The sequence below is a fragment of the Strongylocentrotus purpuratus genome, unplaced genomic scaffold (assembly GCF_000002235.5).
Source record: "Strongylocentrotus purpuratus isolate Spur 01 unplaced genomic scaffold, Spur_5.0 spur5_scaffold_5, whole genome shotgun sequence".
Taxonomy (NCBI): domain Eukaryota; kingdom Metazoa; phylum Echinodermata; class Echinoidea; order Camarodonta; family Strongylocentrotidae; genus Strongylocentrotus; species Strongylocentrotus purpuratus.
In genome coordinates this window covers 44,783,162-44,798,974 of record NW_022145611.1, presented here as the reverse complement: position 1 = coordinate 44,798,974, position 15,813 = coordinate 44,783,162, and the positions used below count along the sequence as shown (strand labels likewise).

The window sequence follows — 15,813 nt, the reverse complement described above, 5'->3', positions numbered from 1 at the left end:
TTGCTTTTTTAATCTCTTTATTTATATACTGTACAATACTCTTTTTTATGTATAGAAGCAGATTCAACATTGTTAAAAATTCTTAATTTCAGCATATGATACAGTAGCAGAAGCTAATTTGTCTCAATTCCAAAATAAAAAGAAACATCATCTGACCCTCGGAGTATATTCTTTTTGCCTGTCTTCAGTCATTTAACTGCAGTGCAATCTGAAATGTTATACTCCAATTACATTTGACAGTTGAATTATAGGGTGGCCCAAACAGAACACAACACCTGCAGCCTCAACATAATCAACACAATGTTTCTTGTTTTTTTCTTGGGTTGAAAATTATTTTCCAAATGAAATGAAACCAAGAACATCAATTTTTGGTAAGGAGTTTTGATTTGTTTTCATAGTTTGCCCCTTTTGCTAGTGTACAATGTAGTCCTGCTTGAAGCAGCGAGAAATAGATGGCTTCCCGTACAATCAGCTGTCTTGATAACTACGGTTGAGAATCACATGACTGCTCCAAGGTGTTGCATTCTGGGCCATCCTGTATAGCAGACCTATCATTAAAGTGTTCTGATTTAATAACAAATAATCAGATTGAATTTATGGCCTTTCTTTGTAAAGAATGGAAGTGTAAATCAATTCAAATTTTGAAGCTTTAGTCTCAGAAAAGTATGTTCAAAGTTACTAAAAATAATTAAAAATACCTCACTCCAATAAATTATTTTACCGTTTTCAACTAAAGGAAGTGCAATGTCAGCATGATACTAATGTAGTTGTAACTTATGAATATGTTAACACAACTGTGCTTCCATACAATAAATAGTTCTCCTTCACAATTTATGCAGTTGGACTATTAGCTCAGATACCGTACAAAAAACAAACAAAAAATCAAAATCTTACAATTTTAGATACCTTTAACAAGAACTAGCATTATATGCAATCTCTAATCTCTCTTGTTTTTAACATTTTCACATGCAAATGAATGTGGTCAAAAGTGAATACATTGATCTTAAAATGCCTGGGGGGGGGGGGGGGTGGGATGTGATCTTATTGTGTGAAAAATGAAATGGTATACACATATTTGTTTGCTTTCTACATCTATTCAGCAGTAGAATTTATAGCTCTGAAAGCAAAGGTCTCAAATGCACAAGGTGAAACTGGTTACTTGATAAAAAGAATTAAATATAATCCAACCTCCCGTAGAATAAGAGCAAATCAAGTACATTTGGATTCATTGAACTATCTCCTTGATATACAATGTACAATATTATGGGAAAAACTCTCTTCAACAGATTTCTAGTGAACACCATTTCCTTCATAATATGGTCCAGAAAATTCATGTTATGATTGAGGAAACAAAATGTTAAGTGAGGATAGAGCTTTGTTCAGTCGATTGATAATCCTCTTATTATTTTCCGCTCTTACAGAATCTATTTTTATTATGGTTTTGGTTGGTCCATGAAGGCATTGACTTTATAAATGGATGACATGAAGGAAAACAAAAATGTAATTATAATTTTACAGGTATAACTATTATATGTCTACCAAAGGCCTCAAATAATTATCTCATGCTTACCACATTGCAATTTATGCAAGATTCCATGAACTCAAATGAAATAACAAATGTACTTTTGAAATACAGTTTCTAATTATGGCAAGAATACAAATCAATATCAAATAGAAATGTGTTGCCATTAAACTCTACAAGAAACCAAAGAGTTCACATTACATGGAAACAATAATAATATGATGCAGAAACACCTTAAACACGTTTTTATAAAACAGCAACACACAACTGAATGTTCCACTTGAATTACATGTAAATACACATTGTAAACATATAAGACACTTCCTGTTCATGCATAAATATAACATGATTGACCTCTTAGAAGAAACCTCATTTCATAAAAGAAGGCAAAACTTAAAATTCTGAAAAAAATTGATGAATTATATGGAAAAAATTTATCACCACATTTAAGAAACTATGATTCATCTTTAAATACATACTGTGCATTGACAGGTAATACTAATTTTAACTTTAGGGTCTACTGACCAGACAATGTAAAGATTCCATACATACAAAACCATCACATAGGTATGCATGCCATCATCCAGAGCCCGGCGGCCGGCCCCAGAGGGAGTTCTTGGATCAATCCAACAGTTAGCACTATGAACATGACGGACAATGAAAGCGGACAAAATATACAGTTCCTCAGGTATATAAAGGAACATCCCTTCACTGCTATTATGTAAAAATGTGTAGAACAGGTGTAACATGCAGATTCACCTGTTCTACACATTTTTACATAATAGCAGTGAAGGGATGTTCCTTTGTCTACCTTAGGAACTGTATATTTTGTCCGCTTTCATTGTCCGTCATGTTCATAGTGTAGTCATCTGATACAACATGTGCTTCATACAACATCACATAACCATTATTCATTCATTCATGATAAATATCTGTACAATGTTAAGAAATGAGTACAACAGCATCATAAAACCCTATTTCAACATTGAGTGGTAAACTGTCTAAAAAGAAAAAAAAGATATCCTAAAGAAAACAATGTAGAAGTATGTATGGTCAATCTGTTGAAGAAATCATTTCAGAGAGTATAATCATGTAAAGGACCTTTGCAGTCAACTGCCTCTATTAGGAACAGGAGTTTAATAAACTATATAAATAATAATAATAGTCATGTTTGTATATGTGAAGCTGAACATATAAATCATACCTGGGAAGTGTGATATAAGTTATTCAACACTTATTTGCCCCTCTGCAACCATGAATATAATATATGGTCTATAGGGAAGGCTCTGTGTAGTTGTTGAAGAACTTGGACACTTAAAGAATTTGTTGAGGTAAAAAAAAGTTAATGAAATTTATCTTGAGCATGTTTTCGGGATGGGCTCTCCATTACAGGAGATGCTAAATTTCCACCAGAACATTGCTTCAACATTGACTTATTTGCTTCTTCAGTATTTTAAATTGTTGTTTTCTGGTTCCACTTCCAGGTGAAACGTATACCATTTTCTATGTCGTGTTTACTTGGAGAAAGTGCATCTCTGCAGAAGCAATTCGATTTAGGATCAGCCTCACGCGCGGAGCAGATGAGGAGTAGTAACGCACGGAAGTTTGGTTTGGTCAGGGAGCTTTAGGATGTACATCATTGAATTCTTTCCCATGAATCTCTGGCGTGTATGTCAACAAAACAATCATCACCCACAGATGAAGCAAGAACTATTGCAAATAAAATATAAACAAAACATTCAAAATTCATGAGCATTCCTTCCAATAACAACTTTTCTTCTGGTTATCAAATTTCTGATTAAAGCATTTTACAGTTAATTAGTATCCCTAACATCAGATTTAATACTACTTACTCTCTCACAATGCACACTATCCACTCCCAGGGGAGTGTACCAACTCACTATGTTATTCCAAGCGTGATCATGCTCAATAAGACAAAGAGACTTGAATGGAGTATAAATCACCACATGAGCAATTCCATAGAATATGTTCACTAGCCAAAATTTATACCATTTGCTTTAAGAACTATTTGTGTTACAATGACAAATTAGTATAAACATTTTTGCTGAGTATATCAATAGGATTGAAGAATATTTAAGCATGATTTTTCTTCCAAAAATCTTGAATACCATGATACATGTACCAAATAGCAGCTGTGCTATATATAAATATATGGTACCTATTATTATTATATGCCCATGCAAGAGTCTTGTAATTGGGTATAACTCACCATATAAGATATGACAAAGAGTCTTGTAATTGAGTATAACTCACCATATAAGATATGACAAAGAGTCTTATAATTGGGTATAACTCAACATATAAGATATGACAAAGAGTCTTGTAATTGGGTATAACTCACCATATAAGATATGACAAAGAGTCTTGTAATTGGGTATAACTCACCATATAAGATATGACAAAGAGTCTTGTAATTGGGTATAACTCACCATATAAGATATGACAAAGAGTCTTGTAATTGGGTATAACTCACCATATACAATATGCCAAAGAGTCTTGTAATTTGGAATAACTCACCATATACAATATGACAAAGAGTCTGGCAATGGGATATCTTCTCAGAAAGACACCCAGTCTGATGCTGAACTTATCAATAGTGCTGGCTGCTTGCTTGACTTTCCTGGTCATTCCACCATCAGAAGGAGCCTCCTGCATGAACAGCGGTAACCGCTGTCTTGTGCTTGCTATTAGCAATCAGAAAAATAGTTCATGTTAATTTCAAAGGATCTTTGCATGTGAAACACAAAGAAATGAGCAAATTGGCCAAGTGTAATAAGGTAATAAAAGCAAGAAGGAGCACAGTCAACAACCTTCTTATGTGGAACCTGCAGAGGATCATGTATAACTAGAGCAGATCTAAAGAATGTAGCATTCATAGTAATCCATATTCTTGATTCCCTAAAGATCACTTACAAAATTGAAAATCAAATTAAATCAGAGTACAATGGACAGTTTACTGGGGTGAGGTGGGGGGGGGGGGGGGTGAGATCTCGGCTGTGAAACTACTGATCGCCGCAAAAATGTGCATGCATGTCAAGTGAAGTGTATAGAATACTATGGTTAATAAATTTTTTGAAAAATTTACTTGTTTGCATATTTATTGGAATTTATGCACATAAGGTCATAAAATTCACATTTTTACCCATAAATCATATATTCTTTATATTTAAACATTCTTTTTCCCTACATATATTCTTGAGACCACTTGAAATAATGGTACTGAGTGACTTTTCGGTTGGCTGAGTCGTTGCGATTTTTTTTGGACTACCAAAAAAAAAAAAAAAAGTGTCCGGTTACCCCCCTGCTACTATACCTTCCTCCTCTTCATAAGATCCTATGTTCACGGTGTGTGTTGGTGTAACTCTGGCTGTGGCTTGTACTTCCTTATACTGTCTCTGAAAGGAGTAACAAAATAAATGCTAACAATCAATATTTCTATAGTCTACCATAACTTCAAATCAAAATAGCTCGCATTAAATGTTCAGAAGTCTTGTATGAATTATCTGCTCAAAGGTCACTGTCAACATACGCCTTACCTATCATCTACAAAAGCATTTAAGTCCCAAACTTACTAACTGATACAATGATATACTCCTGCCTAATAAAACAAGAGCTAGATAAAACCTGTATAACTGAAGCATAGGATCTGATCTGTACTACATAGTTTTAACGTCCTAAAGAGTGACTGATTATTATTTTACTTTATTTGATAAACAATCCCACAGCAAATCTGTAAATCTCTGACTATAAATGACTGTAGCAATACCTGTAACCTTTCAAGTTGTAGTCCGAGTGAGTTCTTCTCACTACTAAGAGTCTCCAGCATCGTCTGCTTCTGAATGAGGCTCTCAGTCAAAGCATGAAGACGACCTTCAAGTTCAGTCTCAGAAGAACTACTCATGCTCTTAGTTTTCAACTGAAAGAAGAAAGTGATATTATCTACTTTTAGACCTGTATAATATATTCCAAATGAATGCATATGAGGTACCTACTTGTAGGTACATACACTTGTTAATTAGATGATTGGAGCTTACAGCTAGGTCTTTAACAGGTTTGGCGTACTGAAAACATGGTATTGGAGGAACATAGGTAACCTGAGGAAGAAGCTAGGATACCAGAGAACACAAAGGATGAATAGGAACTTCAATCTGATTCTAACCTAGCTTTAGGCAATGTATTATTTAATCATCTGATAACTGTAAACAGTGCATCTCATATTCCATTTTAAGGGTTACTTTAAGGTAACAGTACGAGTAGTAATACTAACATCTCTGTCATATTACTATCTAACTGAGCATTCCAATGAACAGGTATACTTCACTGACCCAATAACTTAATCATATTATTGAAGCATCTATTCAAGTTCATAGTGTAAATATACCAATCTTCAATAACTAATCTACTAAATGTAATACCTGCATTATAACTGATAGTACAGACAGCAAATGATATTGTGTGTACCTGGTTTCGTAGCCGTTGAATGTCATCCTCTCTGTCCTTGATCTTAGCTTGCAGATCAAGTCTTTGTCTATGCAGCTCTTCTTCTGCGTACCTTAGCTCCTCACACTTCCTTGCTAAGTCAGCCTCTGTCTCTCTCAGACTTTGACGACTTTGAATCTCTTGATCTTCAAGATCTCTCAGCTGCTCCTGCAGGCTTTCAGACTCCATCTGCTGTAGGGATTCAATCTCCTGAACCAAAACAAACAAATATTTTCAACATATTAGAAGAGATGAAAGATGTTCAAGCCGAAACATAAATGCACATGCTGGTCTTATCCTATGCGATCAATTTGAATGTCGTAAGACTTCAAAGGCTTTTCTTGGTGACTTGCCAATGTATGTTATTTCCAATCTTTACAATAAGTGCAAAGACTAAATATTTGCAAAAGCATTATTTCTGAGACATGTTCTTCAGTAAAACATAAAGTGAAGTTCTGGTCATGAGCTCAAATTGTTAAAAAAATGGTCTGGAAGCAACTGGGAAAAGTTAAAAAGAATTTGTGTATACTGTGCAGCGGTGGAATGATCAAAATGAAGAGAAATTGGAATCATGGGGAAAATCACATGCGCTGCAAACAGAAATAGACTCTGTACATGGGACTACATTAAATGCTATTTCTCATTGTATCTCAATTTGAGGACATTTGAAGGGCAATCCTTTTCGGGAGATATTTCTACAATCATGTTCTTCCAAACTAACCTAAACAAAGAATGAGAAAACTCACAGCTTATTTTTCTTCTTTACCAAAACTAAACCTTCTCTTTAAATCACAAAAAAGAAGTGTTTGATCTTACCTGCAGATCCATTTTCAGTTGTTCTATCTTGATATTAGCTTGTTGTAGTTCTTCTCTAAGCATGTCTCTCTCATTCTTGATTTCCTCTAGTTCATATGATACAGCAGTTGATCCTTCAATGCCCTCTACTCCTTCTTTCAGACTGGAGATCAGCTTGTCCTTGGACTGAACACAGATTCAGGGTAATAAATCAAATTACCAACAGCAAAATACCACAGACACGGAGCAAAGTAATGCATTCACATGGCAAAAAGAATCAGAAATCCTACATCCTTTTGGTTTACTAAAGACAAGTTCCACACAAAGCTCTCCATGCGAGTCGCAGTCTAAGGATTATATACTGACATGTATGGAGACAGGAGGGGTATGTAAGAACTCTGTTATAGTCCAGCTTTTCAACTAAATGACATCACTCATGTTAATACCAGTAACAACAAGACCAACCTGGCAGGCAGCAAATCAGAACTTGTTTTGGCATGCTTTTCCCAATAATTATCATTTTCATTTTATTAAAGTGAAAGATAAAGATCATAAAACCCTTGAGTATGTCTGTATCCATCAAGCAGTATGACCCACTCTATCAAACTGACCTGAAGAATTCTTGTAGCCTTTTGTTTGTAGTCTGTAAGCTCCTGTTTGGCTTCTTCAGCACTGTTCTTCAGTAGTCTTAGTTGTTCTGATAGCTCTCTGGAATGGACTGAAAGGGAGAAAATATTTGCTTCATAATGTTAGTAATTCCAATATTACAATATTAAAACTTAGTAGACTGGCCAATCAAGGAGTATTATAAAATTGATTTACTATAACGCTAACATTTCTTGTTAATGATTCTGAAGTATAAATTCAACCTCACTTTACACTGTACCTTCCATCTGCTTACAGTCACATACATGTACCATATTTCAGCAGGCACTAACATAAATCTTACTTGAGTTGGTACACTGTATATCCCCATTATTAATTAGTAGCCATCTATGGTATTCTGTACTCTCTTGTGTCAGAAACATTTCAAAAGCTGGACTTCACTGAGTTTAGAAGACACAATTCCTTGATTTTGGCAAGATGTTTTGTTTACAGATTTATTAATCTGGTAATGGTAGTAGTGTGTTGAGTTTGCATTACATCAAATAATCATATATCTTGAAAGGTAGTGAACTGCTTGATTTGCCAAGCAGAGCTCTCAGTGAATGTTTGCTGTTTCAACACATTGAACAAATCTGTATATGTCTGCTGAGGCTATTGTATACAGTTTGCAACATACCCTATATAAACCAATCATTACTTCTAAGGGATCCAAATTCAGGAAAGACACATACAAATATTGGTAAGTTGAAACAGAGATTTAATTAATTTTTGTTTAAATTAAAGATAAGATATATATACCTTTTTCATCAGCAAGTTTCTTCTGAGTTGCTGATAAGGACTCGGCTAAAGCACATTGCTCTATTTCAATCTTGCTTTGTCTTTCCATAAATTCTGTCTAAAAATAGACAATGATACAAGACCAAGATGCAATCACTTGAAATATATAACCCACATTGACATGGTAGTCTTCACATCTTTCTAAACAAAAATCACTAACTGAAATATAACCTTCTATCTTAATATCCATTTTTACATGCCATTAATACATGTAAATTCAGCTCATATCTTCTTATATATAATTACTAGGTGATCCATTTAGCAATGGTTTATCTCCAGTAGGGCCCTAGGGGTATAATCATAACATTTGCAAATGATACAAAACAATAACATGGTCAATGCTAATTTTTGGAAACTGGAAATGTATATCTATTCTTAAATGGCTGCAACTAGCATACTTTTATGAGCCTATGATTCGCAGTGATAACCTTAATGAATACTTGTGAATTTTGTTAGCTGGTAAGAAATATCTTGATATCCATAAAGATAACTCCTAGCCACTATTAGACAAGTGGTAAATAGATTCATATAAAAGACATATAGATATTGATGTGTAATATCAACTGTTAATACTTACTTGCGCAAACCTGTAAGATTCTTGTTCTCTCTTGAATGCTTGTTCTGATTCTAGGAGTTTATCATTGATAGAATCTAATGCATGACTCTGCATCCCACTAGAATCACTATGATCTTGTAGTATTCTGTAGCACATAAAAAACAAAATATAAGAAAATGGATACCTCAAAAATGCAAGCCAGTAAACCAGTACTCAGTAAGAGTTTACGACATATCTCGACATCAATTTTCACACATACTATACACCTATATTCTTCTTTTTCTTGTTTGTTCTTATGAAATATTATTTATTACCCTTTTTTCTTTCTTCTATTCCTGGTTATTGTAATTTTGACTTAAGCACTCGATTATATCTATGTTACACTATGATTTTGAATTTTGTTATCCATTGTTAAATGATATCAAAATCACTTTGGATTATAATCAATAACATTTGAATTTGAATTTGTATATATATATGTGAGCAAACATGCCCCCTCCCCCCAACAAATAATCAAACTAAGAGTGTACCTATGTTTCTCCTCTTGTAAAGTATTTACAATTTGTTGCTTTGTCTTGATGGTTTGATCAGCTTCCTGTAGTCTCACTCTAAGAACAGCTAATTGGGAGTTCTTAGCACCAATCTCTTCATTCAGATCATCCTCATGAAGACGTAACTGACGAACTACAGCATCTGAGTTGGATATTTGGGTCTGTCGACGTTTTACCTCATCCTTAAGTTGATTTAACTCTACAAATTTAAAGAATAAAAATAGGTTTATCCATTAGTAATAAGTTTGTCCATTAGTTGGATAAGTTTACTTGAATAGACGGAAGCTCTTGGCAGGGTTACAAAAATCATCTGAATGATTACATCCTTAAAGATGAAGTTGAGTTCTGGTCGTGCGATTGCATTGTGAAAGAAACGGTGTGGAACCGACCAGAAAAGATTGATCATCTAGCATATAAGAATTTGTGTGTATTGCAAGGTTCTGGAATCATCAAAATGATAAGAAATCTGGCCAAGTCTTGGTAAAGTTACAAACACTTGCACAGAAAGATGTATATGGGACTACACGAACACATGCCGTAAAAAGCCGGCCCCCGATTTTTACGATGTTACATGCATATTTAGAATATGAAGGCATTTGAAGAGCCATGCTTTTCAGGGAACATGTCTTAACTGATGTTCTTCCACACTTGCATAATAAGAATGAGTAATGCAAACAAATTATTTTTCACCTCTTCCCAGAACTCAACCTTCTCTTTAAACTGATACAGCTACATTGTACAAGTATAAGTCACAATTGTTTAGACAATTGTTAGTGCATTCAAGAGCAGATAAACAGACAATCTCTTGTTCGGGTAGTAATGAGATTTATTATTAGGGTACAGACTAGGATACTTTCCAGAGTTCTCTGTCAAGAATACCACTAGTGTAGGCAGTCTTAATGTTACAAGGCTGGTTCTCTTGTTCCAGTGACTACCGGTAGAGTAGTTCAACTTACTATTTATCATTGCTAGCCTTGTAGAGAGAATACTGTTAAATGAACTAACTAACTAACTCTTTAGCTCCAGTAATATTAATGAGTTGCTAAAGTTAGGGTTTGACTTACCATTGTGGGCCTTCTTGGTACGTTCTAGAGCTGATGTCATCTCCTGATTGAGGGAAGAAACTTCTTGACGAAGTAATTTATTCTCTAGCTCCAATGATGAGAGTTGTTGTGATTGAGGATCTTCATGAAGTGGTCCTGCTATTGTCTCTGCTGGTTCTTCTCCGGGTGAGATATCATTACTGCTTGGCTCACTAGATTCAGGATGCTCTTCTGAAAAACAGATAACATGTCATTTAGGCATCTACATGTACATGTACCAACCTCAACATTTAATAGGCAAACTTCCATCCACTCCTGTGAACTTTCTCAAGCCAAATGATTCTTCACAGTTTCTTGCTGTTTGCTGCCTGTAGATCCCTGGAGCAACAATAGCTTGCCTACTAAATACAGAGGTTTTTATAATAGTCAAATTCATAATTATAATACACGGCTTTCCAACAAATTTCATTTATGGTCTGTTAAGTCTAGTTATCGGAAGCTAAATCAATGAGTTATCTAGGTCCTAAACAGTGGAATATGATTCCCCAAGTAATAACGAAATCACAATTCATATCTTCCTTTAGAAAACAATATAAAATCTTACTACTAAATAATTATTAATCAGCACAGTTGTTGATTTTTTTTTCTTTTTTTTTCTAATTTTATATCTGAACCCTCTTTCATTGTTATCTTGTTTTCCTTTCCTTTCTTTTCCCCCTTTATATATTGTTTTTCTTCTCTCTATTTTACTTTCTCTTGTCTTATAGGTAGTTGAAGTGTTTGTACTTTATTGTTGTGTGCTTATAATATGTTATATTTCTTTTTGTATTGTTTTTCATTCTTTAATGGGCGATCCAACTTCACAGGTTTCTCGCAACCTTCATGGAAAGCCCCGCATATAACCTTTGTAAACATAGTTAAAATTTACTGTTACTTTGTATATTTTGATTTTTATATTGCGAAATAAAATTGAATTGAATTGAATTGAATTGAGGTTGGTAGAAGTCTACACTACATGTTATGATTACCCCAACCAACCAACGTTGTATGCAATATTGGAACATTTTGTATGCATGTAAACAAATGTTGCTTTGTCAGAGCTGCCAACCTTGTGCAACCAAAAAAAGGAATCATGATGGCAAAAAAAAAAGGAATTTCAAGCAAACAAAAGGAATTCATAAAAAACGAAACATACAACCACGCGCGACACACTTCCAATGCAGAAATGTTCATTCATCATGCTGTTTTTTCCATACAAGCAGGTAAATTTTTAATTTGGTGGTTATTTTGGTATTATCGGCATTTCATTTTTTTTGAGAATATTTTTTTCTTCAAGTTTGTTTTAAATTAGTTTTCTATTGAATTTGTGATCAAATAAAAATTTAAGGGCAGTGGTTTGACGTGCATTATGTAAAAAAAAAAATAATAAAAACATAAATAAATAAATTTAAAATTTTTTTAAAAAAATTATTAAAAAACGTATTTTATGAAGACAAAGCGTAATACCGTAACTTGGAGGAAAAAACGGAGTAATTCCGGCAAGAACGGAATGGTTGGCAGCTCTGCATTGTGTTAAAAAGATGAACGATATCTTTGCCAAACATAAAATGAAAAGAAAATACACTCAAGCTTTATAGTTGTATTTGATTATATTGGATCCCAAAGAATGACTGACTGTGTGTACTATCAGATAGACCAAATATTGATGATATAGAAAGGAAATTGTTACCCCTTGCTCTGGGCAAAATTGTATCTCCCAAAATGAATGACAATGCCATTCCAATATTTCATACCCATGATACGAATCTCATTGGTGATAAACTGTTGTTTATTTTATGCATGTAATTAATTTGTTACAGATATTCATTACTAATGGTAACTGGACTGGTATTGCCCTACATGAATTAAAAGACAAAAATAAAACACATTACTTCAAATCAGAATTCAAATGTAGATAACGTTTCACTGAATAAAGTTACCTTGTTGTTGATGAGGAATGACGACAAAGCCAGCATTAGTAGCACTGCTACTCTCAGTCCTAGCACTCTTCATGGAAACATTAGATGACGTGCTGGATTGTCTAGAATGACGTCCACTTGTATTCCCATTAGATTTCTTTCTTTTTTCTTGAGAAGAAGTGGAAGGACTATTTAAGAACTCAAATAACTTTTCATCATCATCTTCTTTCTTTGATTTACTCAATGTTGAGGTTGGAGTCCTGGCTCTCTGGGCCTGCTGCTGGGCCTGCTGTCCAGCCCCTGTAGGTCCAGCTGTAGGTGATGAAGATGATATTGCACTCTCACTTGAAGTTCTTTTGATATTAGCACTGCCAGCTAGGTCTGTAGCAGACAGGCTCATAGATGCCATTGGACTGGGCCCAACTACTGAAGAAGAACCAGATGAAAAGTGTCTAGAATCTGCTGGAAGACTTTGGTGCATCAATTGGCTTTGTCCAGAACCTTTTTCCTCATCTTTCGTTCCAATTGCATGTGATGCCGATTGGTCCAAGTTGTTGAGGAAGGTTTCTGCACCTTTCAAAACCCACGCCATGCTTGAAGAGATGATTCAGCTACCTTCCTTAGTTGAAATCTGTAAGCAGAGTATCAATACATACGATGTACATACATACATACTTGTATGAAAAGAGAAATTACAATACTCCAAAGTATCATTGTGTACCCAGCAAAAGGGTATAAGTTACTTAGTGGTGGTCTATGACTTTTGAATTGCTGCCTTTGTTGGGTGTACGATGACTGTATGTTGACTTGAAATAATGTTGAAATTTACCACCAACCATCTTTTGTTGACAGTCGTCGCTGTCGACTAAATATTTGACAGGATATGTTGACAAAGAAATTTGTACTCAACAACATTAATAGCAAAAAATATATCAGAGGCAGCAATTGCACACATGAATATTCAATACACACATTCCACACAAATGCACACAATGCTTACAATGTGGCTGATCGGCAAGCAAGTGCAGTAGACTCACGATTTGAATTTTAAAATTATTCTTCATAGAGTACATCGTTAAGTTCAAAAATTGTATTTTATTGCTATTTAGGTGTCATCAATTGTCACTCAAGTACCAATTTTGAGTGAAATCAGTTGAGTTTTGTACAGCACTTGTTGTTTGAAATGTTGAGAACCAATAGAACATCTTTAATTAACACAGCCAGCTCCAGGATAGTACCGGTATAGACCGAAAACTTCAGTCTCTCTAATCGTCGGTTGTTCCACTGAGACTACGTCTGGCTCCACTAGACCTCCGATTATAGAGACTGAAGATTGTCCTATCGGGACTGTACGGAACCAATGGTTCGGTTCGGCAGGACCGCGATGAATGAGATATGCTACGAGATTTTCACTCTTTACATCCTCACACATGCTGCAATATGACAATAATTAGAGTCTAATTAAAAATAACATATATATAGCTTATTTGACTTACTATAGCTTGCTCATTTAGATCCTAAATTAATGATTAATCCGAGAAAGTCTCGTCGTCAACATTATCCGTCTTGGTTTTAGTTGATGAATATTAATTTTTTCTTTTCGAACGTCCAATAGCTACCGTAGCTACATACGAGTCGGCCCGGCTTGACCAACGAACTCCCATGAAACGAGTGCTCTGATTGGCCATTGGCTATGTTTTGGTAGGTGGACCCGGAAATATATCGGCCGCCGGGTAATATTTCGAATGCATGAACGTAAGTGCTTCGCGGTTCTGAGGAACAAATTGGATAATTCATATAAGTAAGTCCGAAAATTTCACATTCTATAATAGGTTAGCAAATTTTGAAAACTGTAATTAGGAGATATATAGATCTAGACCGACCTAATTTACATCTGATTTAGAAATCAGGAAATTAGATCTAGATCTAGGGTGTCTGAACGATTTTTCAAATTTCAATTTGGGATCGTTTTTCACCATTTTTGTTTGATATTTGAATAAAAAATGTTATCAGAATAATACATTTCAAATTTCAAGTCTCACCGATGTTTCTATCAAAAGTTACAGCCCCTCCAACACGCTGGTATATTCATATCATTTTGGTCAAAATCGTCGAAAAAGACGTCCACGCAGAGTGATGTTGTTTTGCTAAATTTAGCCAAACAGCTGTATCGCGCGATATGCAAGCGTATGCATATCGTACGCATGCTGCTAAGCCAATCCGCGACTTGCAGCTTGAGCTACGCTGTCTCCGCGACATGTGCGATTGACTAGTATGGTTGGCAATCGTCGCACAATAAACCCGGAAGTGAATGCACGTTATAGTCAATGGCAATATCGCGGAGACAATCTCCGCGATATTGCCATTGACTATAACGTGTATTCACTTCCGGGTTTATCGAGGGAATTTCCAACCATAATTTCAGTCACTATAATGTGTAATTGAATTTGGGGTTTCGTTCGTGCGCGGAGATGTTACGCGATGTAACCATGGTTTGGACTGAGCGGAGCGCACGCCCCCTAATTAGCTGATCCACCAAATAGCGAGAAGGGTATTTTTAAACTGTTATCAGTTGTGATCCCTGGGGGCTAGCGAAAATATAATCACATAGAATTGTTCCTTAGGACTGGGACTACTTATCGATCGGGGCGTCATATCTCAAAAGTGACAAACCTCAGAGTTAGCCAGGACACAATGTTTAAATTGCTGTTTTGACCAAGATATTTTTAGAATTTCGGGGGCTACGCCCCTTTGGAAATATTGGAATTCACCTGCTCTTTCATATGACACCTCATTCATTGATTATCACCTTCAGGATCACAACTGATAAAGGTTTGAATCTCGATTTGAAAAAAAAAAATTGACTTTTTTTGCATGGTCGCGCAATGCACGTAGGCTGCATAGGGATGCGTGTAATCTCTATGGGAAGAATTTTAGCACACAACATCGGGTGCGCGATCAGACACCCTACTAGATCTAGGTCTAGATCTAAATAAAGAAAATCGGGGGAGAAATGTCGGTAACGAAAAGCTGTTACGCTGTGGCTCTAATTTACCCCCACGGTACGAGATCTCTGGGTTGCCATCTGTATTGGGGAATGACAACAAATGTCAGTTTTATTAAAGAAATGACCCAAATCAGATGGTTATTGCTGTCTAGTACCGGTAATGCAGTTGCATTGCTACGTACTGCACTGCTAGTGCTACTGCCTAGCCCTAGACAACTGACTTAGATCTAAAAACAGCTAGTATATTATCATCCCGACCTTTAAACAAATACAATTATGGAATTCATAAACAGTAAAACTATAACTAGCTTACCAAGCCAGTAAAAGCTAGTAAAGGTTTGGCCAGCAGTATTTTCAACACGATCAACATGAACTCAGCTTCGACATCTACATTAATAAACGGTAGCATATATTGGCACCAAGATTAGTGGCGATATG

At 35.3% G+C, this 15,813-nt stretch overlaps 1 protein-coding gene across 1 annotated transcript; it reads right to left on the bottom strand.

Annotated features, from left to right (window-relative positions):
• Positions 1-2,390: 2,390 nt before the first annotated feature.
• On the bottom strand, positions 2,391-15,776 carry LOC580591 (golgin subfamily A member 5). Its single transcript, XM_780642.5, has 13 exons — positions 15,689-15,776; positions 12,390-12,999; positions 10,432-10,641; positions 9,347-9,566; positions 8,838-8,961; positions 8,222-8,318; positions 7,429-7,535; positions 6,839-7,003; positions 6,005-6,232; positions 5,310-5,459; positions 4,857-4,938; positions 4,061-4,227; positions 2,391-3,232 (listed from the first exon to the last, which is right to left on the bottom strand). The coding sequence occupies exons 2-13, from the start codon at positions 12,958-12,960 to the stop codon at positions 3,137-3,139; spliced, it is 2,217 nt and encodes a 738-aa protein (XP_785735.4). The 5' UTR covers positions 12,961-12,999; positions 15,689-15,776; the 3' UTR covers positions 2,391-3,136.
• Positions 15,777-15,813: the final 37 nt, after the last annotated feature.